Source organism: Girardinichthys multiradiatus, chromosome 2 (assembly GCF_021462225.1).
Source record: "Girardinichthys multiradiatus isolate DD_20200921_A chromosome 2, DD_fGirMul_XY1, whole genome shotgun sequence".
NCBI classification, from domain to species: domain Eukaryota; kingdom Metazoa; phylum Chordata; class Actinopteri; order Cyprinodontiformes; family Goodeidae; genus Girardinichthys; species Girardinichthys multiradiatus.
In genome coordinates this window covers 36,078,577-36,105,000 of record NC_061795.1, presented here as the reverse complement: position 1 = coordinate 36,105,000, position 26,424 = coordinate 36,078,577, and the positions used below count along the sequence as shown (strand labels likewise).

The 26,424-nt window shown below is 39.5% G+C and overlaps 2 protein-coding genes across 4 annotated transcripts in view; both read right to left on the bottom strand.

Moving 5' to 3' along the window:
- The window catches only part of ldlrad3 (low density lipoprotein receptor class A domain containing 3), a 181,561-nt gene extending 178,365 nt beyond the window's left edge, over positions 1-3,196 (bottom strand). The window contains exons 1-3 of one of the 3 annotated variants that reach the window (XM_047349105.1): positions 3,121-3,196; positions 2,691-2,738; positions 1,845-2,514 (exon numbers count right to left, since the gene is read on the bottom strand). The gene's annotated coding sequence lies outside the window, so the exon portion shown is untranslated. Of the gene's footprint in view, positions 1-1,844 lie in introns of all 3 variants that reach the window. The other 2 variants (XM_047349096.1, XM_047349088.1) reach the window with 2 other exon arrangements.
- Positions 3,197-5,688: 2,492 nt separating this feature from the next.
- trim44 (tripartite motif containing 44) overlaps positions 5,689-26,424 on the bottom strand; it is an 81,443-nt gene continuing 60,707 nt past the window's right edge. The window contains exon 6 of the mRNA XM_047353735.1: positions 5,689-8,810. Within this exon, the coding sequence (XP_047209691.1) occupies positions 8,726-8,810 (85 nt within the window). The 3' untranslated portion in view covers positions 5,689-8,725. The remainder of the gene's footprint in view (positions 8,811-26,424) is intronic.

Below are 26,424 nucleotides of genomic sequence, written 5' to 3'. Positions count from 1 at the left end.
TGTTTATCTGCTCATCCTTGTGCCTCTGTGTGAACATGCTCAGTGATGTGGACCTGGAAGAGCAGGTGTAATTGAGTGTGCGGAAAAAAAAAAAAAAAGCAACCTTGTGGTCTCGCTGCCTAAACGAGATCAGACTCTCCATTTCCTTCACTGACAATAGGCACATTGTCCTTCCTTCAAGTTTCTTATAATTGCTTTGGGCACAAGAAATGAACATAAGGAGTGGATGATTATTGTCTTTTTTTTAAGGCACATGTACTTGGAGAATGCTGCGAAAACGTATCCTTCCCCTTACAGATCTCTTCTGTCTTTGCTTTTTGGTCACACTTAAAAGATTCAAATCTTCAAAAAAAGATAAGAGAATACCAACCAGAGTAAAAATAAAATAAAATAAAAAACAAGTTTTCATATGATAATGTCATTCATTAAAATAAAACATCTATCTAAACCAACCAGCCCTATTGTTAAAATTGACACCTAAACCTAATAACTGGGAGTACCACCCTTGGTTGCAACAAGCATTTTTAAAAAGACTGCACAATTATTTTAAGTCAGCGATTTTTTCAGCTTTTCCAACATGAACAGCCTAATTACAGTCATGGTATAGCAACTGAACTGGATTTAATTCTAGACTTTGACTAGGCCAATGCAAATTGTAATTATTTTTGAGCCAGTCAGATGTGGATTTATATGTGTGCTTCCCGTCAAGTCATTGCTGTGTAACCCAAGTGCACTTGGGCTTATACTCATAAACATGGACGGACATTCTCCTTCAGGATTTTCTGGAACAGAGCAGAATTCAGAGCAAAGCAGCCCCAACTATCACACTACCACCATGTTTGACTGTTGGTATGTTCTTTTTCTGAAATGCTGTTTGTTTTTTCATCTAGATGTAAACCTTCTAAAATATTCATTGTCCTCCTGGATGAAACAGCGCCATAGAAAGTTACGATACTTTTTGAACTCACCGATAGGCGGTCATGTTGTTCATGTAGTTCTCAATAGTTCCAAACATCTCAGCGGTGTCAGTCAGTTTGAATGGCTTCAGGCGCGACATAATGCAAAAAGCGACTTTTTTCACTCTTTCCTGCGACTTTTGGTAATTAAATAATAATGAACTGATTACTGGTTACTAAATCATAATTTGCAAATCCAAACAGCAGTAACAATACCTATTATAAATGCTCTTTCTGATCTCCTCCGCATGCTAGCATGGGAATGCTATAACTGTAGTCTGTGCCAGCAGTTAAGAGCTCTGATCAAACTTACCTTCAGATCTACATCCTATACTACATGGAAAGACCTATTGTCTATGTATTTAAAAAAAAAAATCCAAATATTACAGATGGAAAATGAGCAGAATTTAATTTTTAAATTATTTAATTTATAAATTAATTTTTAAACAAATGAGGAAAATAAGGAGCTGTATGAAAATATGATTGTCAAGTTTTTTCTCCATCTGAAGTCACTTCAGCATTTTCCCAAATTGAAAAGGCTTGCTTCCTCCAAAGAGACGCAGGAACAACTCAACTCAGTCACATTTGTTTATTCATCCTTTCTTTTTAGATGGATCTTAACAGCAGTGCAACATTCCTAGGACATAAGTAGTTGATAACCTACAATCGATGAGATAAACATTAAACATCAGAAACGTTTACTTTAACTTTTCATATTTAACTAGTTTCTTAATTAATGCTTTTAATAATTTACTTTTAACTTAACAGTGAATGAAATTGGTAAACAAACTATGTTGCAAAGCGTGCATACTAATATGTATCCAACCACAAACAATCAGCAAATTTCAGTACAGTTTTAGTTTTTCAAATTAAATATGTATTATGTACTTCAAATAATATCGTCCAGTTCCTACCAGTGGTGTCTTTGGAGAATCTTTCAGCTGAAGTTCTTTCTCTGAATAGAATTCACAGGTGAACAGGATTACCTTATAGATTTGCCTGCTGAGATAGAGCAATGACAGGGAAGGGTGCGCTTGATTCATTGTAGAGTGCACTCCAGTTGCATGGAGACAGTAAACCATTTAAACCTGTCAGATTTGTTGGATTAACTTGACAATGACTTTAGACCTGGGATGAATTCTTAATTTTTGTATAAGACATAATTATTCTATTTTTTGCTGTCATGCGAACTGAGTACTTGTATCTATAACAGAATTGATTGTGACTGTAGTCTGACAAATGTTGTAAAATTGTAATTCATTGACTAAAATGTTCATTTAACTGAAACTGTAGTTAAAATCGTATTAGATGACAAAACAACTGAATTGTGCAAAAATAAATGACCAAACAATTTACTGGAAGATATGTAAAATGCAAAACTAGCTTTAATAAAGAAGTACCTGCACTACCATTTAACCAGTTTATTAATTACATCTGCACCAATAAACTGTATCTGATCAAATCTGGACAAGGTAGAAATGTGCCCAAGACTGAATGAGGGTTTATCTTCCTTGGCATCAGCTCCCTTTCAAGTCAGTTACCTCATCTGCTGACCTGCCTGAAAACAATACAGAAACAGTTTAGAGGACTCCGAGTCAATCACTATCATAGCTGGAAGGTCATACTGAAAGGCAAAAAAAGTAAATGCCTTCCAGTAAATACGAAGAAAAGTAAATGTGTTTCTTCAAAACACTACCTCACTCTCTCTCTCTCTCAAGAATACAGCTGTGTTACCTTTGATTGTTGAAAAGTATTTTTTGTTACTGTTCTCGTGTGGTTTACCTGGAAAAGAATAATAAATGATAATGTCCCCATTTATGTGGGCGTCGTTGACAAACTCTATAACTTTAAATTAGCCATGCCAATATCACAGTATTTTTCAAGATGTGCTAGTTCAGTAGCTGGAATTACAATAAAAATTGGACAATTATCAACGTTAAGAATGTAAGCTATAATGGACATTTTAAAATGCTGAATCAAACACAATGAGATAGACCCGTCTAAACCTGCCATGTTTGCAATGAGCTAGCTGCAGTTAAAATACAACAAGCGAGTTAACATGCTTAATTAACTAAACCTGGCGATATAAAATATAAACTGCGATACAGAACAGTCAACTAAAGCTTCACAATAGCAAAATAATGTTTTATTGTCATCAACATACTGTAAAAAATCCTTCCGAAACACCGAGAATGAACTACGTCCAATGCTGGAGCTGCTGGTGTTTGGAACTATTAGCGGCTCCATGAACCACGTGACTTCCGCATTCCATTCTTTCTATAGAAGGAGTGTCGTAACTCTTTCTATGGCGCTGAAATGAATCATTGATTCGCTGCTGGGGTAATTTTAGAAGGTCAACAATCTGCTTAGTCAGTCACTCTGGATAGCATAAAATACCATTTAGTAGTAACGTAAAGTACGTTGGTGCCATCTTTGACCAGGACATGTCATCTCATACTAAACAGGTTTCTCGGACTTAGGTTTCCCAAAAAGAACGTTTTTTTGACCAGATCATCATCCATCCGTTTGATTGTGGCTCACAGAGATGCAATATTGCCAAAAACTGAAATAGAGTGATGCAGAAAAACTGGTCCACATATTTGTTACTTCAGTGTTGGACTATTGTTTTTTTTTTTTTTTTTATCAGCAGAAAGCCCAGAAAAGTTCTAAAAGCCTTTAGCATTTTCAAGATGCTGTAGCAAGGGTTCTGATGAGCATTAAAAGAAAAGACTATATTTCTCAAATTGTATCTTCTTATCACCTGTTAAATCCAGAATAGACCTCAGACTTCTCCTTCTTATATATAAAGACCTTAATAAGCAGGCTCCATCATATATCAGAGATCTGAGTGCTTAGGCAGTTAGAGGACATACTGACCCCTGTTCTTCACACTTTGTTCTCTGATTTTCTCTTCTCTTCTGTTCAGATTAGTTTATCTCTTGGGTGAAGTCACTAAAGGAGCTACTGCTGCCTTTACCTCTTGAATTTTTCTTTTACATAGAAAGTACTCCTGGATCAGTGCTTCTGTGTTTTTGTGTGTATGTTCCGTCTTCTCAAACCCTCCTGGCAGAATGATGGTCACACTGAACAAGGCTGCACTGGAGGTTTCTTCCTGTTAAATAGTGTTTTCCTTTCAACTGATGCCACATCTGTGCTCAGGAGGAGGAATTGCAGCAAAGTCAGGTACTTGATGCAAATTGCCTGAGTGTCCTTAGACATGAACTTTTTACCAATTCGCATAACAAACAAAATTTAACAGCACTGTCTTTAATTCAGACCAATTTGGAGTGAATGTAATCGACTTTCAATCTAGCTATATGATTGGATTGAAATGACTATATATTTGTGGATATAAACTGGATCTGTTTTATAAAATTTGTTGCAAATAAGCGCTATATAAATATACTAAATTAAACTGAATTGAAAATTGAATTGTGCCATGCTTTCTTCATTATGGCTCTCAGTGCGATTTGCTACAGTCCCAGAGCCATGGAAATGGTTTTTTTAACCTTTCCAAACTGATATAGTTCAGTGACCTTTTTCTCATCTGTTTGTGAATTTGTTTATGGCATAACATGTTGATCATTTTGCCTACTTTATGTCAGACACGTTTCCCTCAATTTTCAGATCAGGCAGTAATCAGGATGTGGCTAGTGGAATTGAAGTCAGCTTTCCAAAAAATTTTGCTTATCGAAGTTAATTCAACATTTGAGAAGGGGGAAATTAATATTTCATATTAGGACAGGTTGGTTAGGATAGCTTTTTCCTTTATTAAATGAAATCATCATTTGAAAACTTAAGTTAGTATTTACTCAGGTTAACTTCGTCTGATATGAAAACATGTTCAAAGAGCTCAATCATTAAAATGTGAGAAGAAAGTAAAAGCAGAAGAAATCTTTAGAGGGGTGAGCACTTTTTCGCATTACAGTATCTGGCTGTGGCCACAAATAACTAAATGCCACAGAAATTCTGCAAAAGGGTTTTAAATAGTCCGGGGCTGGGTCAGCAGGGTACAAGTGTGTGAGGAGTTTTCTGTGAGAAGAGTTAACAAGCTAAACTCATTAGAGAGTGCGAAACTGTCCGATACCACTAAGGTAGCAGAGTGGTGGCTGAATGAGTATCCCCGAATCAATCTGCTAGGACTGGTTTCTCAATTATAGGTCGAGGAGGTGTTCTTGGCTGGATGAAGCAGCTCAGGTAGAGAGCAGGTGTGGTGCTAATTCGTGACAGATGGTGCATCTCTGTGAAGGGGTGAGAGGAGGAAAATGAACAACAGAGAGACAAAGGCTTTCAGATTGAGTTCAGGAGTTGATCAAAATTGTTTTGGCTTGTTTGGAGGCAAGGGTTTGGTCTACATGTAAATGTATCTGAAGAAAGAGACAGAGACAGAGAGAAAAGGAGAGGGAGACAGGCAGAAACCCCGAAGATCACTCCAGCTCTGCCTTCCCCTGTTCCTAAACCTCCTATTCCCAGTCCTACCTGGATGCGCTGCTGCTTTGAATTTTAACGAAGAACTTGATATTTTCTCCCCATCCTGAATTCTTCTTTAAGCCACTTCATCACTCTTCCTGTCTCCATCAATCATAGAAAAATCTTACATGGCTGTAAGGGTTTTTTCGCTGATACCACAGACTCGGTTGACTGGTTGACAGATGTTTCTTGACTTTTGCAGGAGACAAATAAAATACAAAATTATTTCTTAAAAAAGGAAACATAAATGCCATCTTCTAACTCAAGTCTAAAAAGAAGGCTGTTTATTTATAGATTTAAAACCAAAAAAGACAAATTAAAACACATTCAACAGTCAAGACTCCTGCCTGATGTCACAGAGAGAATACAGAATAAGATGCTGCTGTTTTTTTTCCAATAGGCTGTTGACACACAAACAATTCCCTTGAGAAGGTAGACAACTTCAGTGCATCTTTGAGCAGTGCTACTGTAATGAAATCATTTGTAGGTAAACCCGTCCCACATATCAATAATGACAGCGTCTCAGTTCTGATTTTAAGGCAACAGAATCAGTCACATTAAAAACAAATTGCTGATATGTACACAAAACTGTGGCAATACATCATGAGTGATAGATGCGACTCAGCAGGTCAAGGTTGAAAATGCATTCGCATCTCTGGGCAGTAATCCGTCATGCACTGCAGACGGGTCAGGATTAATGAGCCTTTACATTACTGTACACAGAGCTGATCAATGCAGAAAGGCTGTTTTTACTCAGTTGAGTACAAGTTTGATTTTTATCTAATAAAGACTCAGCAACATTTATGAATCAATAAATGTCAGAATATACCCTGATTGTGATAAAACATCCAAGAAACACAAGAGGAAGTGTGAACAAGTCTAAAAGCTTTCATAAACAGCAAATAGACAGGTGAAGGCCACAGTATGGCAGAGAATAACACAATTTTTGTTGCTTTGTTTTCCCGTTTTCCAATCAAAATAAAACCAATGTACACTGACATAATAGAGGTGCACCATTAAATTGGCCAGACATCAAAATTAGGTACATTTTCCTTTGATCAGCTTGATTTGGTGACTGGCAAGTAAAATAGTTAAAAATTTGCATTTTTTGCTAGATAATTAAATGCATTGCAGCTAAAAACTTCCACCGTTTTAATTTATTAATGCATCAACGTGTACTCTGATACTTGTTTTTGAGTTGAATAAAAATCCGATGAAGGATGGAGATTGGGCACCGGCCTGTATGAGATTCTCAAGTTATGATTCCCCTGAATAAAAACATCATGGTTTTATAGTATTCACACAAAAATGTAACACAAAAACGTATTTCATCATCTAATTTTTCTTACAGCCTAATTTCTTTCATTAAATATAAGACAGCCACAATTCTTGCTCCTTAAAACAGAGTTACCTTAATAAGCCTGAAAGTTGGTTCTCCTTTAGCTTCCACAGCAATATTGGAAAAATTTCCAACTGCCAAATTTGTCTTTTTGTTGAAGCCTTCTTTCTGCCAGCTGAACAGCAGTGCACATTAACAGGTAGGGGCAGGACTGCATTTCTGTATGCCCCAATAAAGCTAAAGCTCCAGTGACTCTGGCACTTTCTCTTACATCTCAACAAAAACACTTTTAACCAAAGGTGTGCTGGAAAATATTTGTGATTTTTAAACTTTTCATAACTTTGATATTGCTGACCAGCCTATTAGGGACATATGCTTTGATGCATACAGCTGTAAAACAAAAACATACATACACTGTATAAAACAATGCAACTTTTTTCCTTATTGTCTGAAATGAAATTAGACATACGTAATTAGGATTACAGTTTTTTTAATCTGTTTGCCAAAATGACAGAACACAGAAAGACCAATATTTTTAATACTTTCTTCAAGTTCAGAAGGTTACTAGGCCTTTAAATAATTTGGGAAAGCCCAGATTATGATGTCAAGGCTTTGTAATCTTATGATAGGTTAGTTCAGAATATCGGATTTAAATGGAGGTAAGCGTGTGGATGTATTTTAAGGCAACATCTGAAACATGCTGCTTCCTGGTATGATATAATTCACAGGGAAATTAATTGTTATGATGAAGGTTTTGCTTCAGGAGGGACTGGTACGCTTTACAATATAGGAAGGAGGAAAGACTAATATAGAAATACTAAAGTAGCATCTCAAGACATCAACCAGGAAGTTAAAGCTTGGCCATGAATGGGTTTTCCAAATGGACAATGACCCTAACCATACTAGCAAATTAGTTACAAAGTGGATTAAGGACAGTAAAGTCAGTTTTGTGTTTGCGAGCAGGAACGCCTACAAACCTGATTCAATTACACCAGTTCTGTCAGGAGAAATGGGCCAAAATTCCTATTTTAGCCCATCATATTTTGGCAAACTATTGTGAGAATACCCTAAACATGTGACCCTAAAATCATACACTTTAAAAGATCATTTATGTAAACTTCAAAATTGAAGATAGTGAAAAAAATGCCAAAAAAACATTATCTTGCAAGTAGAAATAATCTTGGTAATCATTGTAAAACAGGGAAATGTTAGCCTGATTTAATGTTAGTCTGAAAAAAGGCAATGTCTGTTCCTAACTTGTAATGGATATAGGATATATTATAATTCTTTCACTTGTTATATCCTGAAAGATCTGGCAACACATTTTTAATTCAATCATCTATTATATGCTATATAGTTCTCAAAAAAAAAAAAAAAAAAGGGTCAAAACTGGAATCGGCAGGCCAGACCTCAAAGATAACTGTAAATTGGTATTGGCCAGACAAAGCCTGATTAGTGCATCTCTAGATGTAATATAATCTCTTGAAGATATAAGGCAGAACAGCAGCGTCGGCAGAAGAACCATAATTATATTCCAAATAAATGAGGAGTGTAAATCACTGTCACATACTTTTGTTTTTTCTAACATCTGTTGAACTTAACAGATGCTTTGCACAGCTGTCTACCCAAGCTCCTCTCCGAGTCATCCAGGCTCAGGAGTCAGCCAAAGATCTGACTGGCTGTGGAAATTGAGCCTGATGGATGGTAAATGATTCCACATAACTTTAGTCCTTCAATTAAATAAAGTTTGCAGCAAGTGAGAAGTTGGGAAAGTTTGAGTGTGGAAAAGACGTGGCCATCCATATTTGTCACTGCAGCCTCCTTTCAAGGTCACTGCAAGGGAAAGAAATGAGGGTGCGGAAAAATGACTGACAGAGAAGGGGCCGGCCTGACAGCTGAACTGGGCTGACAAGGGGCTGAAGCAGATCATGAAGGACATGAGGAGTCTGGTCTGCTCACATCACGGAGCGTGGTCCATGGATGGTCCAGAATCATTGTCTTCAAAATCCAGCGGATCCATGGGGTTTGCCCTTGGCTCCGGCACCCTGGAAGAATAAAAACAAAATGGATAAACATCACATAGGTAGCAGTACTCCAGCTGTTTTTCTCCAGCCCCATGCACAAATTACAGAAATATAATAAACCTTTGTGAAATGTAATCAGCTTCAATCAAGCGTCACCCTAAGCAGAAATCATTCATTCAGTCAGTGTTATATTAGTGCGACAGAGACAAAGTGATAGCTGAATTGCAGGGTCCTGTGGTAATCTGAGCCAGGCTGATAGATTCAATTTCACTTGAGACAGTCTACACTAATCATATGCTCTAATTGGACAGTGCATTGAGGGTGACAGAGCCCTGCTGCTCCATGAAAGGTAACTCTCCTGGAAATTTTCTCTTCAGCCATTAATATTTTCCAATTAAATAAATTGGTGTACAAATATATTAAATATAATAGTGTTTAGTGACTATATGTCATCAGGTTTTTCTAAACACTTTCTAATTCACTTTATGATGGTAATGCTTTTTAAGGCGAATAAATATAAAACATTTTAACTGGATGTCATTCAATCTCAATTTTCAAAAGTTTTACCAGTTTTTGGACAGTTAGTTTGTCAAGACATAGGTAAATTCTTACAAGACGAGCAACGCAAAACATATTTTATAAGGAACGTAGATTGTCAAATGGTTTTCCGAGCGCTCCTCTCAGAGCATCCCTGTTTCACATATATCTGCTGGCAGGAAAAAAAAGAGATGCTTCTCATCATTCATTATACATTTTGAGGGAGCAAACCATCCCAGTCCAGCGTACAATAAATATCTCAGTAGAAGAATGACATGCAGGAATGCTAAGAAGCACTCTAATAGTCACAACCTTTCCTATTTTCATGTTAGAGGTTAAGAACTTTCAGGTGTTAATAAATCTAAAACATACAGGAAATTGAAAATGTATTCATGCTGCTTGAACTTCTCTACTTGTTGTCACAGTACAATCATAAACCTCAATGTATTTTACTGGGATTTTATGTATTAGGCCAACACGCAAGAGTCTCGTCACAGCAAGTCAAGATGATTTGCACGCAGACTTGGTAGAGTTTTTACCCCGGATTCCCTTCCTTACACAATCGTGAATCAAAACCGGGTCCCCCGTACCAAAAAGGGAGACTTATCCGACTACACCACGAAGAGACACATAAAAAATCACTGGAAATAGCTAGCACAACACTCAGTACTGAATAACTAAATTGAAAGAAAAATGACATATGGTTTTACAATGAAACCTGAAAAGTATGGCATGCATTTGTTTTCAGACCCAACGAGCCAATACTTTTAGTCCTAGAAGACACATGTGCCACATGTCTGCCAGCAATACACATAGCTACATTTTTGCACATATTTACTTGCAAAATCCCTCAGGCTCAGTCAGATTGGATCGAATGTGTCTGTGAACATGATTTTTTAAAGTCACGGTTCTCAATTGGGTTCATGTCTGGACCTTGATAAGACCATTCTTTCATGAATATGTGATCTAAACCATTCCATTGTAGCTCTGGCTAAATGTTTAGGTTCATTGTCCTGCTAGGTGAAACTCATCCATCTTCCCATGAACTCTGACCTTCACTGTCCATTCAGAAGAAAAGCATCCCCACAGCATGATGCCACCATCACTGTGTTTCATGGTAGTGTTTTCAGGGTAATGATTTTATGTAACACAGGGCAAAAATGTTCAAGTTTGGTGTGCTCTGACCACAGCATCTAGCTTAGCAATTGTGCTTTTCTTTGTGCTCAGTTAGATATACAAAGTAAGGTTGGGCGATTGGACAAATTAATCGACCATCGACTATAGTCTGACCCCTTCAATGGTTGTTTTTTTTAAGAGCAATATTTTGGGGGGTTGTTTTGGCCTACAGGTTTTATATGTGACACAATGCTCCGAGCAGCCGGAGTGATAGCTTAGCATACTCAGCCAGATGGTGAACACGTAAATTCAATTCAATTTCAATTCAGTTTATGTATATAGTGCCAATTCACATGTCGTCTCAAGGCACTTCACAAAAGTCAGGTACATACATTCCAATTAATCCTAATCATTGAACAGTGCAGTCAGATTCAGTTATTTATTCAAATTGGATAAAAAGATTTTCTATCTAAGGAAACCCAGCAGATTGCATCCAGTCAGTGACTTGCAGCATTCACTCCTCCTGGATGAGCATGTAAAGACAGTGGACAGTCACTGGCGTTGACTTTGCAGCAATCCCTCATACTGAGCATGCATGTAGCGACAGTGGAGAGGAAAAACTCCCTTTTAACAGGAAGAAACCTCCAGCAGAACCAGACTCAGTGTGAGCGGCCATCTGCCGCGAACGACTGGGGGTTTGAGAGAACAGAGCAGAGACACAAAAAGAACAAAGAAGCACTGATCCAGGAGTACTTTCTATGGGAAGGAAAAGTAAATGTTAATGGATATAGTTCCTTTAGTCGTTTCACCTAGAAAGAAAGAACAGATAAACTCTGAGCCAGTTTTCAAGGTTAAAGTCTGAAAGAACGCACAAAGAGTTAGTCACAGTAAAAGCTCAGTCAATCGCCATGTCTAGGAGAGAGAAAGGGTTAAATACTGAAAGACAGGGCTATGTGGATCATCGGTAGAGGGTGAGGATTAAGTTGTTGCCAGCAGAAGCTTGGACAATGCCCCTCTCCAGAAAGGTGTCACAGGTAGACACAGAGTCAGGCCAGGTGTAGCTTCTAGGAAGAGAAAAGAGAGAGACCAAAGTTAAAAGCTGAAATAACAGCAAATAATGCAAAATTGGAGAGTAGTGTGAGAATGTAGCAAAGAGGGTGAAAGTGGTCATTATGTCCTCCAGCAGCCTAAGCCTATAGCAGCATAACTACAGAGATAGCTCAGGATAACCTAAGCCACTCTAACTATAAGCTTAATCAAAAAGGAAAGTTTTAAGCCTAGCCTTAAAAGTAGACAGTTTGTCCATCTAGAGCCCACTGATGGCCATTGTTATACTAAAAACCACAATGATTGGGATACCTCTCTCTGTCCGATTGACCATAACCATAGGAAAAGACGGGGTTATACAGGTAGCAGAAATGGAGGGTGTGTTTGCAACTCAACCATAACTGAGCCGGTTTAGGCTAAACCTGACTCCCCCTTACTCCATCCAACAGGGCGGGAAGAAGATGGAGGTAAAAAATAAGGAAGATAGCTCAGGATAACCTAAGCCACTCTAACTATAAGCTTTATCAAAAAGGAAAGTTTTAAGCCTAGCCTTAAAAATAGACAGGGTGTCTGCCTCCCATTCTACTTCTAGAGACTCTAGGAACCACCAGTAAACCTGCAGTCTGAGAACGAAGTGCTCTGTTAGGAACGTATGGAACAATCAGATCTCTGATGTATGATGGAGCTAAATCATTAAGGGCTTTATATGTGAGAGTTTATCTGTTCTTTCTTTCTAGGTGAAACGACTAAAGGAGCTACATCCATTAACATTTACTTTTCCTTCCCATAGAAAGGACTCCTGGATCAGTGCTTCTTTGTTCTCTTTGTGTCTCTGCTCTGTTCTCTCAAACCCCCAGTCGGTCATGGCAGATGGCTGCTCACACTGAGCCTGGTTCTGCTGGAGGTTTCTTCCTGTTAAAAGGGAGTTTTTCCTCTCCACTGTCTCTACATGCTCATCTGGGAGGAGTGAGTGCTACAAGTCTCTGACTCGATGCAATCTGCTGGGTTTCCTTAGATAGAAAAACTTTTTATCCAATTTGAATAAATAACGGAATCTGACTGCTCTGTTCAATGGTTAGGATTAATTGGAATGTATGTACCTGACTGTTGTGAAGTGCCTTGAGACGACGTGTTGTGAATTGGCGCTATATAAATAAACTGAATTGAAAATTTAATTGAAATACAATCCTGGGCATTAAACACAAAATAAATGACTGTCCAATTAAAGTATGCATATACACATAAAGCATAAACCACAGTAGGGTTATACAATCTCTACGAATACAATTAAATAAGTTACCGGGCTGTAAATCTTTATCCACGTCAAAGTTGCAACTTAGACTCTCATCCATTTGACTAGATTTTCTTCAAACTGTTTACAACTCAGAGCACAAAGCAGCTCACAGAAATCAGCTTTGAGATGACCCTCATTCTCACACCCAGCTTCATTCTGTCTGATGTGACATTTTTGGTTAAACCCCAGGAAATCTTTGTGTGAACTACAATTTCTTCTTGGCTCTACTAACAGCCAAATCAGTTTCCTTGCTCTTTGGCGGAGAAAAAATAATAAATTACACATACAATCATAACGCAAAATGTAAAGCCAACGGAGGCAAATAAATTATATATAGGCAGTGTTTCCTAAGCCTTAGGACACTTTTTTGTTATATTCACAAGACAAAGATCCTTTATTTGAGAAAAAAACTGATGCAAATTCAATATGTAGCAGAGGAGAAAAAAGAGCTTTAACATACAACAAAGTGTCAGTCAGTGGCTGATAAATCTCTTTCAAGATAAGTTCTCTGCTTTACTCTCTTTTTGTGTCTGTTCATTTTTTCTGCCCTAAATAAAAGCCAATATCTGTGTGTGTGTGTCCCAACGACTGGGTTCCTTCCCTCTATGACTTATTTATGAGCTTTAATGCAATCGATGTTTTATTGATCAGAAACCATCATTGTCTGCTACTCCTGATGTGACCATGGCCTGTGGAAAAAGAGGAGAGCTGACAGCTGGGAGACTGGCTGAAGAACTGGCCAAGGGCTTCACTGAAACATACCTGACGCCTTCCAGGGTGATGGATGTGAGGCAGCCATTGTGTGTCGAAATCTGTAACATTGTGAGCATGTGTGCAACAAGGAATGAGTAAAGGATAAGGGTTTAGATAGGTCTGATTGAGTGGAAGGAAGCTAATCTTACTAATGTCACCTCTTCAAGTGAAACAGAAACGCTTCTCTGTTTGTCCTAAGAAAAACCCATTGCTCATGGGGGAAAACCTCAAGTTTGTTGTAAAGAAAAGAAAGGGTAGAAGTGTGCATGATGCCGCCTAGACTTAAACTTTTGTCCCCCTCTTTCTATTTTCAATTTGGTTTCAACCCTGTCGAGCTTGCTGGAAAAGAGCGAATGGATGGGCGCTTGCCCTGATTAAGTCTGAATTCCCTATTCTTGAGTGAGAAAATGCAGTCCTCTTAAGTCATCATCCAGAAACCCTCCTATCACGCTATGGCAGCCTAGCTGGCTCAGTCCAGCCTCATTGCCATATGAATAATCATACTGCAGTAGCTTGGATATGCTTTATGAGCCTCTGAGCTGTGTGTGTATATGTGTAGGATGGAGAGATGAGAAATGGAAGAAACTGGGAATTGCCCTTAGAGGAGCAAGGTTTTTCTTGATTAAGCAAGGAAGTTAAACGGGAATAAGGCTATGTACATAGACTCCATGGCAATCATCCAGAGGGAAAGATAACTATTGCAATTTGCATTCCCAGACAGTCGTGATGCCATCTTATGCATATTCCATCACATAGGAAGGCTGAGCCCATTCCTTTAAGCCCTGGAGCCATATGAAGTTTTTTTATAAGAGAAGATCCCAAAAGAGAAGACTTTTATCCATATTTTCCTAAGAAGCAATGCACTTGGCTTATGACTTCTGTAGCCTAAAACAATTACCTGCCATGAGACAACAATATTAAGAGAAAAACTGATATGAAATGATAAATGCATCCCAATAAATTGTCTGATTAGCTGTCACCGATAGGTCAAAATCTCAAAAATCTGATCTTTGACTGATCAGCAAATGCACCACACTTTGGTGTGAATGAGACTAAAAGCTTCTTTTTGGTATCAGTCAGATGTTTATAATGAGGATAGAGGAAAAAGTAAGCTGTTCTTTTTTTTTAATATGCCTTCAGTTCATTCAGACTGCGAAAAAGCGAGAGAGAGCAAGACTTTCAGCCACTATGCAGAATACTGCTTAGTGGCTTTGTTTTATCCTTTTGAGCTTTAAATGTGTTGGTCATGGTTCATGTAGTATTTAGAAATATTAAAAGCCTTCTGGAAATGTCCTAGTTTTTATAATGATCAACATTTTAGTATAATATTAAAATAATTATTCTAATAAAAGAACAAATAGGTACATTTTTCATTTTAGCAACTTTCACAGATAAAAAAATCTAAGTGTTTCACACAGACAGAGCTTACAAATTAAAGCATGATTAAAAAGTAATTGATTGTAAATTAACTGAAACATCTTAAAAACAAATCTATAACAATATTTCAAGATATCTCAAGAAAAACATTTTTGAATAAGAATTTCTTCACCTGCTTTTAAGACACAAGACAACTTAAAAAACAAAGTTCATTCCACAGTCACAATGCAATAGTTTAGGAATACAAAAATATATTCACTGGTACTGCTTTAGTAATGCTAGCTGCACCATCCTGTAATTTAAGATGCTAAATCTAGTTTATATACCAGTTTGTATACCTCCATAATAGTTTTGTCTTTGTTTTAAAATAAAAGGAAAAACCTTTTAAAAATCTTTCAAAGTAGGAAGGCCAGAAAAACTATTTTTCTTATAATGCAGTTTTAAGGAGAAATCACAAACGACTAGTTTTACAAAACTTGGTGATTAGTAATCAAACACAAAATTATATCTGTCACACCTATACAAAAAATTTAGGCTATTGATTTAACTTTTTATGTTAAAGCTTCAACTACATGCTGGCAAGAGTTGCATGCCTCTGTCTCTAATGCACTCTATTCAGCTGACTTCCCTCTTTTCTTAATGGAGATATTTTGTTTCATCAATGGCCTGGTAAGATAGGTAATTTAGAGATTGCCCCGCAGATACCTTTCATCTGGTGAACCCTTATGATTTAAGTGTGACTGATTGAATGAGACTAGTGTAAATTGCTCTGGGTTGTTGGTATGACTAGAAAAGCGCTATATAAGTTTAGTCTATTTCACTTTCAAAGCCTGGCTGATTGATCATTTCTGTAAAGAAATTTCCTGCACAGTTTTATTGTTTGATGTTATTCTGACTAGTCTAAGTACATCTCATTAAGTAAGTATATCACTGAAAACCATCTTTATTCTTGGAGATAAACTGAAAAAGTGAACCTCAATATATAGATTAATAACTACCAGATATATTTGAGGCATTGATGATGGCTTACAGCCAATGAAAACCTTAAATTCAGTTTTTCAGAAAATTACAATATTAAATAAGACCAATGAAAAAGGAATTTTAAACTTTGGTCTACTGAAAGGTATGTCTATGTCCTGTACTGTATTTAAACTACATACTTGGGCTAGGGCTAGAGCTAGAGCTCGGCCATCCGGGAGGGGCTCGGAGTAGAGCCGCTGCTCCTCCACATCGAGAGGAGCCAGTTGAGGTGGCTCAGGCAACTATATCGGATGCCTCCTGGGAGGTGTTCCAGGCACGTCCCACCGGGAGGAGGCCCAGGGGACTGCACAGGACACGCTGGAGGGACTATGTCTCTCGGCTGGCCTGGGAACGCCTTGGGCTCCCCCCGGAGGAGCTGGAGGAGGTGTCTGGAGAGAGGGACGTCTGGGCGTATCTGCTGAGTCTGCTGCCCCCGCGACCCGGTCCCGGATAAAGTGGAAGACGACGAGTACGAGTACTTAGGTCCAGTTTTGCATCAATTACTGCATCAATGCACATTGGCATCGAGGAGATGAGCCTGTGGCTCTGCTAAGGCGGAAGGAAGCTCAGGTTGCTTAATAGAGCCCTTCAGCCTGTCTGCATTGCTGAGTCTGCTGTCTCTATTTTTGATCTGGGCAATGCTTCACAAATTTTGTATGGGGTTTTGGCAAGCTAACTGGTCTGTCTGGTCTGACCAGTCATTAATCCAGGTATTGGTCCTTTCATCAGAATCAGTAGAGTCATCAACAACTTTGTACTTATGTCCTCTTATTAAAAAAAGCCCAATTGTTTTCTTGCTAATATATAAAAAACTAATTTACCAGCTAATAAGTTTGTAAAGTTTAATTTATAGACAATAATATAGTTTCTGTAAGACAAATAGGTCATAAACAGGTACATGATGAGAATTTAACTAGATAAGATGGTGTGGGGTTCACGGCGGTATGCACCCATGAATCATCACGTACTATTTTTATCCTTTTGTACCAAACAAAGCTGTGACTCTGCTGCTGTCCCGTCAATCATATAGTGTTATATACCCAGATGCTCTGGGCTGACGTAGTTTACCCCTGTCATACCATTATCTAATTAACAATGCACTTGTTGACAAAACATCTCTCTAGTGTGTGCTCTTTTTGTTCCCTGAATTAAAAAAAATAACCCATGTTACCCAGGCTGTTTCATAATGCAGCTGCTCAGATTTTACATGCAGGAAGGATACAGAGCTACTTCCCCCTGACAGTTGCATCACCAGCTGTACCCGCTACGTTTAGCTCTAACTCTTTAAATTTCCGAGACTAGTTTTGAAGCATGACTGTTTCCTCCCCATAACAGATCAAAGCCCCTTTGACAAGATTAGAACTGATGTCAAGATGAAACATGTCTTGATTTTTACAACATAGATTGTAGAGAAAAGGTAAAAGGTGCTGAACTCAAGGATCTGAAACTTAACAATAACCCACCTCAAGATAACAGGTAGGAAAGGTCAGAAAAAGGACAAGAAATTATTTTACATCATAGCACATCTTATATGTGGAGGTTTTTCAGTTAACCTCCTGTTAAATTCCTCCATTTATTTTTTTTTACATTTCTAAAATATGATCATATGAGACCAGGGTTTTTTTGCCCTGTCATTACTGAAAGAGAAAATTGTGACAATGGTTATTGATGAGTAAAGAGTTCATTAAGATTCCACAGAGAAAGGCTGCTGTGTGGGCACAGGTGCTACAATATGTGGAGGTACAGCAGGTGGATGACAAAAAGAATGAGTCACAGTTTGGTTTGCATTACAGTTCAACTATTTTTACTGTGAGACCACTGGCATACAGAGCATTCATCTGATACACAGATTTCACATCCTTAATGGTATAAATTTCTATTTACTATTATTTATTTTTTTGCTATGACTTTGGTCCTCTAATTTATTACATCTGCAGGGACCAAAACACTAATGAAGCCTAAAGCTTTAAAAATGCTATTACAGCCATGTCTAAGGTTTTCCTACATACACACAAATAGGGACACGTGGGGATTCATGCCTCGGGGCAAAGAAAACAACAGGAGCACTTTTTTTCCACCTTGAAATGAGAGAAAAATCTACAGGGGAGTTTAAACTCCCTGGGCATTTTTATGACAAATCTGTGATTTTTTTAAAAAGCCCCCATGTCTGCAGCAACACCCTGGTGAACTATACAGCACTTGTAACAGTGTTGCCTTATTCATTGGTCTTTTCTTACCAAGAAAATCTAACTATTTAGGCTCATGATCTCTGAAATGACCACAGAAACCTGTATACTATGAGAACATATACAAACATTTTCAACTTTTATTATCTCAAATGACTTCCAGATCAATTCAAGTAAAGTCATATCCTCTAGGTAGGCTAGTAAACAAAGCAGCGCGGCAATGACTGGTATGAGACTACAGGTCCTTCTCAAAATATTAGCATATTGTGATAAAGTTCTTAATTTTCCATAATGTAATGATGAAAATTTAACATTCATATATTTTAGATTCATTGCACACTAACTGAAATATTTCAGGTCTTTTATTGTCTTAATACGGATGATTTTGGCATACAGCTCATGAAAACCCAAAATTCCTATCTCACAAAATTAGCATATTTCATCCGACCAATAAAAGAAAAGTGTTTTTAATACAAAAAATGTCAACCTTCAAATAATCATGTACAGTTATGCACTCAATACTTGGTCGGGAATCCTTTTGCAGAAATGACTGCTTCAATGCGGCGTGGCATGGAGGCAATCAGCCTGTGGCACTGCTGAGGTCTTATGGACGCCCAGGATGCTTCGATAGCGGCCTTTAGCTCATCCAGAGTGTTGGGTCTTGAGTCTCTCAACGTTCTCTTCACAATATCCCACAGACTCTCTATGGGGTTCAGGTCAGGAGAGTTGGCAGGCCAATTGAGCACAGTGATACCATGGTCAGTAAACCATTTACCAGTGGTTTTGGCTCTGAGCAGGTGCCAGGTCGTGCTGAAAAATGAAATCTTCATCTCCATAAAGCTTTTCAGCAGATGGAAGCATGAAGTGCTCCAAAATCTCCTGATAGCTACCTGCATTAACCCTGCCCTTGATAAAACACAGTGGACCAACACCAGCAGCTGACACGGCACAGAGACCATCACTGACTGTGGGTACTTGACACTGGACTTCTGGCATTTTGGCATTTCCTTCTCCCCAGTCTTCCTCCAGACTCTGGCACCTTGATTTCCGAATGACATGCAGAATTTGCTTTCATCCGAAAAAAGTACTTTGGACCACTGAGCAACAGTCCAGTGCTGCTTCTCTGTAGCCCAGGACTGGGGAATGCGGCACCTGTAGCCCATTTCCTGCACACGCCTGTGCACGGTGGCTCTGGATGTTTCTACTCCAGACTCAGTCCACTGCTTCCGCAGGTCCCCCAAGGTCTGAAATCGGCCCTTCTCCACAATCTTCCTCAGGGTCCGGTCACCTCTTCTCGTTGTGCAGCGTTTTCTGCAACACTTTTTCCTTCCCACAGACTTCCCACTGAGGTGCCTTGATACAGCACTCTGGGAACAGCCTATTTGTTCAGAAATTTCTTTTTGTGTCTTACCCTCTTGCTTGAGGGTGTCAATAGTGGCCTTCTGGACAGCAGTCAGGTCGGCAGTCTTACCCATGATTGGGGTTTGGAGTGATGAACCAGGCTGGGAGTTTTAAAGGCCTCAGGAATCTTTTGCAGGTGTTTAGAGTTAACTCGTTGATTCAGATGATTAGGTTCATAGCTCGTTTAGAGACCCTTTTAATGATATGCTAATTTTGTGAGATAGGAATTTTGGGTTTTCATGAGCTGTATGCCAAAATCATCCGTATTAAGACAATAAAAGACCTGAAATATTTCAGTTAGTGTGCAATGAATCTAAAATATATGAATGTTAAATTTTCATCATGACATTATGGAAAATAATGAACTTTATCACAATATGCTAATATTTTGAGAAGGACCTGTATGTATGACAACCTGGGGTAAACAGTTTCAGGGTATTTAAAAAAAAAAAAAAAAAACAGAAAGAAATCTTTATGATATACTGTACTTTCATTTAGAATAGAAAAACATCAGTTATTATTATTACTAATTATTATTATTATTACTATAATTATGTAGTTAAAAAGAATTATCAATTAATAAATAAGCTTAATTTAGATAAGTACTATTCTAGACGATAGAGTTGACCTTAAACTTTCCATTAAACTACATAAAATGGTTCTCGCTCTAATCTCTATAAATACACTGCTCAAAAAAATAACGGGAACACCTAAACAACACAATTTAACTCTAAGTAAATCAAACTTACGTAAAATCAAACTGTCCACCTAGGAAGCAACACTGATTGACAATCAATTTCAAATGCTGTTGTGCAAATAGAATAGACAACAGGGGGAAATCTTTGGCGATTAGCAAGACACACTCAATAAAGGAGTGGTTCTGCAGGTGGGGACCAAAGACCACTTCTCAGTACCTATGCTTTCTGGCTGATGTTTTGGTCACTTTTGAATGTTGGTGGTGCTTTCACACTCGTGGTAGCATGAGACGGACTCTACAACCCATACAAATGGCTCAGGTAGTGCAGCTTATCCAGGATGGCACATCAATGCGAGCTGTGGCAAGAGGGTTTGCTGTGTCTGTCAGTGTAGTGTCCAGAGCCTCGAGACACTACTAGGAGACAGGCCAGTACACCAGGAGACGTGGAGGAGGCCGTAGGAGGGCAACAACCCAGCAGCAGGACGGCTACCTCCGCCTTTGTGCAAGGAGGAACAGGAGGAGCACTGCCAGAGCCCCGCAAAATGACCTCCAGCAGGCAACAAATGTGCATGTGACTGCACAAACGGTTAGAAACAGACTCCGTGAGAATGGTATGAGGGCCCGACGTCCACAAATGGGGGTTGTGCTCACACCGTGCAGGACGCTTGGCATTTGCTAGAGAACACCAGGATTGGCAAATTCGCCACTGGCGCCCTGTGCTCTTCACAGATGAAAGCAGGTTCACACTGAGCACATGTGACAGACGTGACAGAGTCTGGAGACACCATGGAGAGCGATCTGCTGCCTGCAGCATCCTTCAGCATGACTGGTTTGGCAGTGGGTCAGTAATGGTGTGGGGTGGCATTTCTTTGGAGGGCCACATGGCCCTCCATGTGCTCGCCAGTAGCATGACTGCCATTAGGTACCGAGATGAGATCCTCAGACCCCTTGTGAGACCACATGCTGGTGCGGTTGGCCCTGGGTTCCTCCTAATGCAGGACAATGCTAGACCTCATGTGGCTGGAGTGTGTCAGCAGTTCCTACAAGATGAAGACATTGAAGCTATGGACTGGCCCGCCCGTTCCCCAGACCTGAATCCGATTGGGCACATCCACCATCCACCAACGTCACATTGCACCACAGACTGTCCAGGAGTTGGCGGATACTTTAGTCCAGGTCTGGGAGGAGATCCCTCAGGAGACCATCCACCGTCTCATCAGGAGCATGCCCAGGCGTTGTAGGGAGGTCATACAGGCACATGGAGGCCACACACAATACTAAGCCTCATTTTGACTTGTTTTAAGGACATTACATCAAAGTTGGATCGGCCTGTGGTGTGTTTTTCCACTTTAATTTTGTGTGTGACTCCAAATCCAGGCCTCCATTGGTTAATAAATTTGATTTCCATTGATGATTTTTGTGTGATTTTGTTGTCAGCACATTCAACTTTGTACAGAATAAAGTATTCAATGAGAATATTTCATTCAATCAGATCTAGGATGTGTTATTTGAGTGTTCCCTTTATTTTTTGAGCAGTGTATAAAGCATCACCAAAGGATCTACAGACTTCAGTTAAATTCAAAAAATGTTTTAAGTTTAAGACAGACATCTCTCCACAGTTGTTGATGAAAAATTGCAGTGTTGGTAGGGGTAATCATTCTGATTTTAGAACACCATTTAGTATAAAAACAGCACTTGGCAAGATGAATAAAGACCTACTGAAAGGTGCAGATTGAAAGGATGACAACCTTATTCAGGTTGCTAAGTTCCTCCCTCAATGTGGCCACTTTGGTTTCTTTTAACAACTCGACCTTTCCTCGACAGAGCTTCTTACAAGTTACCTATCGTGCTGCGTACCACAGGGATTAGCCCTTAGTCCCATTTTTTTCCCAATTTATATGCTTCCTCTAAACCATCCTACCCCAACACATGTTACACATAGAGATTTTTCTTCTGCCAGCTGATCATTATTACAAAGCCCACAGAAAGCAACAGCTTTAATAAGGTTACATGTGTGTCTTTTGAATTCTGTGATTTCTTTAAATTCAATAAAACTGAGTGGTCTTTTCCTTTAGTAGTAAAACTTTATTGCATGCATTCTTTGTCTAATATTGGCAGTCTATGAAATTATATCAGTCAATTATGTCTATTCCTATAAAAAAAGTCCAATGCAATACTCTTTGTTTTTAAAAAAGACTGTCAGTTCCCAGGGGAGGAAAAGAGATTAGACAAAACAACAAGCAATGCTTCAGGTCTATGGCACACAGAGCTAATGGATGTTTAATATGACCAACCATGTCCACCATAGCTCATTCATCAGAATAATCACATAGCTTTGTCTGTGTTGGAGCATGCGTAAGTCATTAGATGAATACTTCATCCCTTCATAAACAGAATTCTCCCTCACTGTGACGCAGGTAACTGCTGTTAATCAAGCAGATAAATTAATTAAGTGACATTTAAATAAAAGCCCTTAGCAACAGCGAAAAGGCTCAATCTTACATTGGCTCATTTAGTGATTTTATGATTTCTGCGGCCATGGGGGCTGTTGGGAAACTAATCGAGGGGAACTGTAGCAATGTTATCCACGTATCCTAATAATAAAGCTGCTCTATAATATGAATGTAAGTATATAATGGACCAGAACAGGGAGAAAAAGATTCCCATTGTCGCCTGCTTTAGGGCAGAGTGAGAATGAGGGATTCATTCTTGAAAGCCTCTCTCTACCATGGGGGCTTTTAACCTGTCAACAATCCCTAATAGCTCTGAATATTGCACTCTTATATGCAAAGGACTGTTCGCTCCCATTTCCTTCAGCCATTATACTACAGGTTGCAAATTACATGCCAATATAAGACATTAAGGAGATCCCTTAAAGGGGAGAACAGACAATATAATGGAATCCCTTTCATGGTTCCCCTATGAATGACAAAGAGATAGAGGAAGACAGATGTTGGACATAGCTGCTAACAAGACTATATTTTTGTGATTGGACACCGTAGCATTTACTGTTATTTAACTTATTCACAAACGTGTAGTCATTCACCTTTAAAACTTACAAACTGAACGGAAAAAGGGGTTTCATAAAAAAATGAAAGGATATGTATTGCCATGACTAAAGAAAATAAGAGAACATTTCCAAGGAATAAATCGTTCATTGGGGAAAACAGGTTTTCAACTCTAATAAATGGACTGAACTTATATAGCACTTTTCCAGTCATACAGACCGCTCAAAGCGCTTTACACTAGTGCCACATTCACCCAATCGCACTCACTAACGCTCACACATTCATACACCGATACGCAGATCGGTAGGCAACTTGAGGTTAAGTGCCTTGCCCAGGGGCACATCGACATATGGCAGGAGGAAGCTGGAATCGAACCAGCAACCTTCTGATTGCAAGACGACTACTCTTCCTACTGAGCCACAGTCGCCACAAGTGCAGAATATTTCATCCAAAGTCATGTCCCACAAAACGAATCTGTTGCCCACTATATTAATCACTATTGACCGACATTTTCCAGGCTCTAATTTTCTCCTCCTTCTTCACAACATCTCCACCCCTTTTTGTGAGCTTTAGCATCTCAGGGAGTATAATATCTATTAAGTGTGGGTATCGAGGGCAATAACAGCCCAAAAAACTGGCACGCAGAATTTGTATGCATGCCACTTAAAGTCTACTATACTAGTAAATACTGCATTAAAGCAGTCCTATGGGACTGCAATATTGCACACAATGAGGCAGTGATGACTCTTGCGATTTGATATAATATGGAGCTCAAATTTAGACAAACTATTCTTTGGAAAAAAGAATGGTTTGTCTTTGGAAAAAAATCTAATGCAATTTGGCCCTGGCTGGATATGCTATTTTTTAAATATGGTTAATTGTTAGTCTAAAGCCCCCACTGAGACTACTGTAAACGATTAGTCTAGAATCAACTGAACAGGACATTATCTTGTTGGACCACTTGTTTGCTGAGTATTGGACTATCTGCACATTGTTGGACGTCACTGTGCCTCTCCAATGGCATCGGCCATTTTGTATCCAGGACAGCCCGCTACTACATATCCCGTCGAGCACTGCGACTGATATGACGAGCGTCCCAAGTCTGACGTCACAAGACGCTATATAGGAAGGGCTCCATTTTGAAAACCCCACCTTCAGCTGGAGATCGTGACCCGATCACCAACATCTGAAACATCACCTGGAGAAGTGGATTTCATTTATCCTCTCTCTCTCGTTGGCCAACGAACAATTCATAACTGAGGTTTCTGGACTAGGAAGGCCAGAAATTTCACTTTGCCGATCGAAGACGTGAGTTTAACACGTAACTAAAAACACGGAGTTTGAGGAAACGAACCGCCACCGTGTTTTCATCCCAAGTCGACTTTGATGGTCAGATCATATTTTACCTTTTCGTCAAGAAGGCCAAAGGACGGGGACTGACCGCTTTCTTGGAGTCTAACTGCGGACGTGCAGCAACACTTCAACCCCCCCCTCTTTCCCTCTCACTCGCTGCCCCAGAAGGAAGCTTCACCAAGTAAAACCCATCTTTTATTTGAATCTTTTATTTCTTTATTAGAAGACCTGGGCAGGGTCAGAGGTTGTAGAGCGATCAGAATCGCTAGTTAGGATCTCATGTGTTCTGAACGATATGTGCATCTAACCTTGTTATTGAAACTTTGATGTGTTATTTTGATATCTGGAGCCGCCGCGTTCCTAGCTCTGTGCGTGTTTTACTATCTGGGAGTCAACGCAAGTGCGCGGTAAGATTGGACTGTTAAAAGGACCTCCATAGGAGAAATTCTCCATTTTCCTTTGTCTCAAATATCACTGCTCGCTAGCTTGCCGCCAAAAGCTTTATAACTCTTTGTCTGCTCAGGAGTTGGGGGAAGTTTTATGACTCAGAATAACTGAGTTACAGTGAACCTGAAACACCTGGTTTTAGACCACAATAATTTATTAGTATGGTGTAGGGCCTCCTTTTGCGGCCAATACAGCGTCAATTCGTCTTGGGAATGACATATACAAGTCCTGCACAGTGGTCAGAGGGATTTTAAGCCATTCTTCTTGCAGGATAGTGGCCAGGTGACTACGTGATACTGGTGGAGGAAAACGTTTCCTGACTCGCTCCTCCAAAACACCCCAAAGCGGCTCAATAATATTTAGATCTGATGACTGTGCAGGCCATGGGAGATGTTCAACTTCACTTTCATGTTCATCAAACCAATCTTTCACCAGTCTTGCTGTGTGTATTGGTGGATTGTCATCCTGATACACGGCACCGCCTTCAGGATACAATGTTTGAACCATTGGATGCACATGGTCCTCAAGAATGGTTCGGTAGTCCTTGGCAGTGACGCGCCCATCTAGCACAAGTATTGGGCCAAGGGAATGCCATGATATGGCAGCCCAAACCATCACTGATCCACCCCCATGCTTCACTCTGGGCATGCAACAGTCTGGGTGGTACGCTTCTTTGGGGCTTCTCCACACCGTAACTCTCCCGGATGTGGGGAAAACAGTAAAGGTGGACTCATTAGAGAACAATACATTTCACATTGTCCACAGCCCAAGATTTGCGCTCCTTGAACCATTGAAACCGACGTTTGGCATTGGCATGAGTGACCAAAGGTTTGGCTATAGCAGCCCGGCCGTGTATATTGACCCTGTGGAGCTCCCGATGGACAGTTCTGGACAGTGGAGGTGCACATTTAATTCTGCCGTGATTTGGGCAGCCGTGGTTTTATGTTTTTTGGATACAATCCAGGTTAGCACCCGAACATCCCTTTCATACAGCTTCCTCTTGCGTCCACAGTTAATCCTGTTGGATGTGGTTCATCCTTCTTGGTGGTATGCTGACATTACCCTGGATACCGTGGCTCTTGATACATCACAAAGACTTGCTGTCTTGGTCACAGATGCGCCAGCAAGACGTGCACCAACAATTTGTCCTCTTGAAGTCTGGTATGTCACCCATAATGTTTTGTGCATTTCAATATTTTGAGCAAAACTGTGCTCTTACCCTGCTAATTGAACCTTCACACTCTGCTCTTACTGGTGCAATGTGCAATCAATGAAGACTAGCTACCAGGCTGGTCCAATTTAGCCATGAAACCTCCCACACTAAAATGACAGGTGTTTCAGTTTCATTGTCCAACCCCTGTAGGTGTTCCAGCAATCTTCTATAGGTTCCTAATAGTTT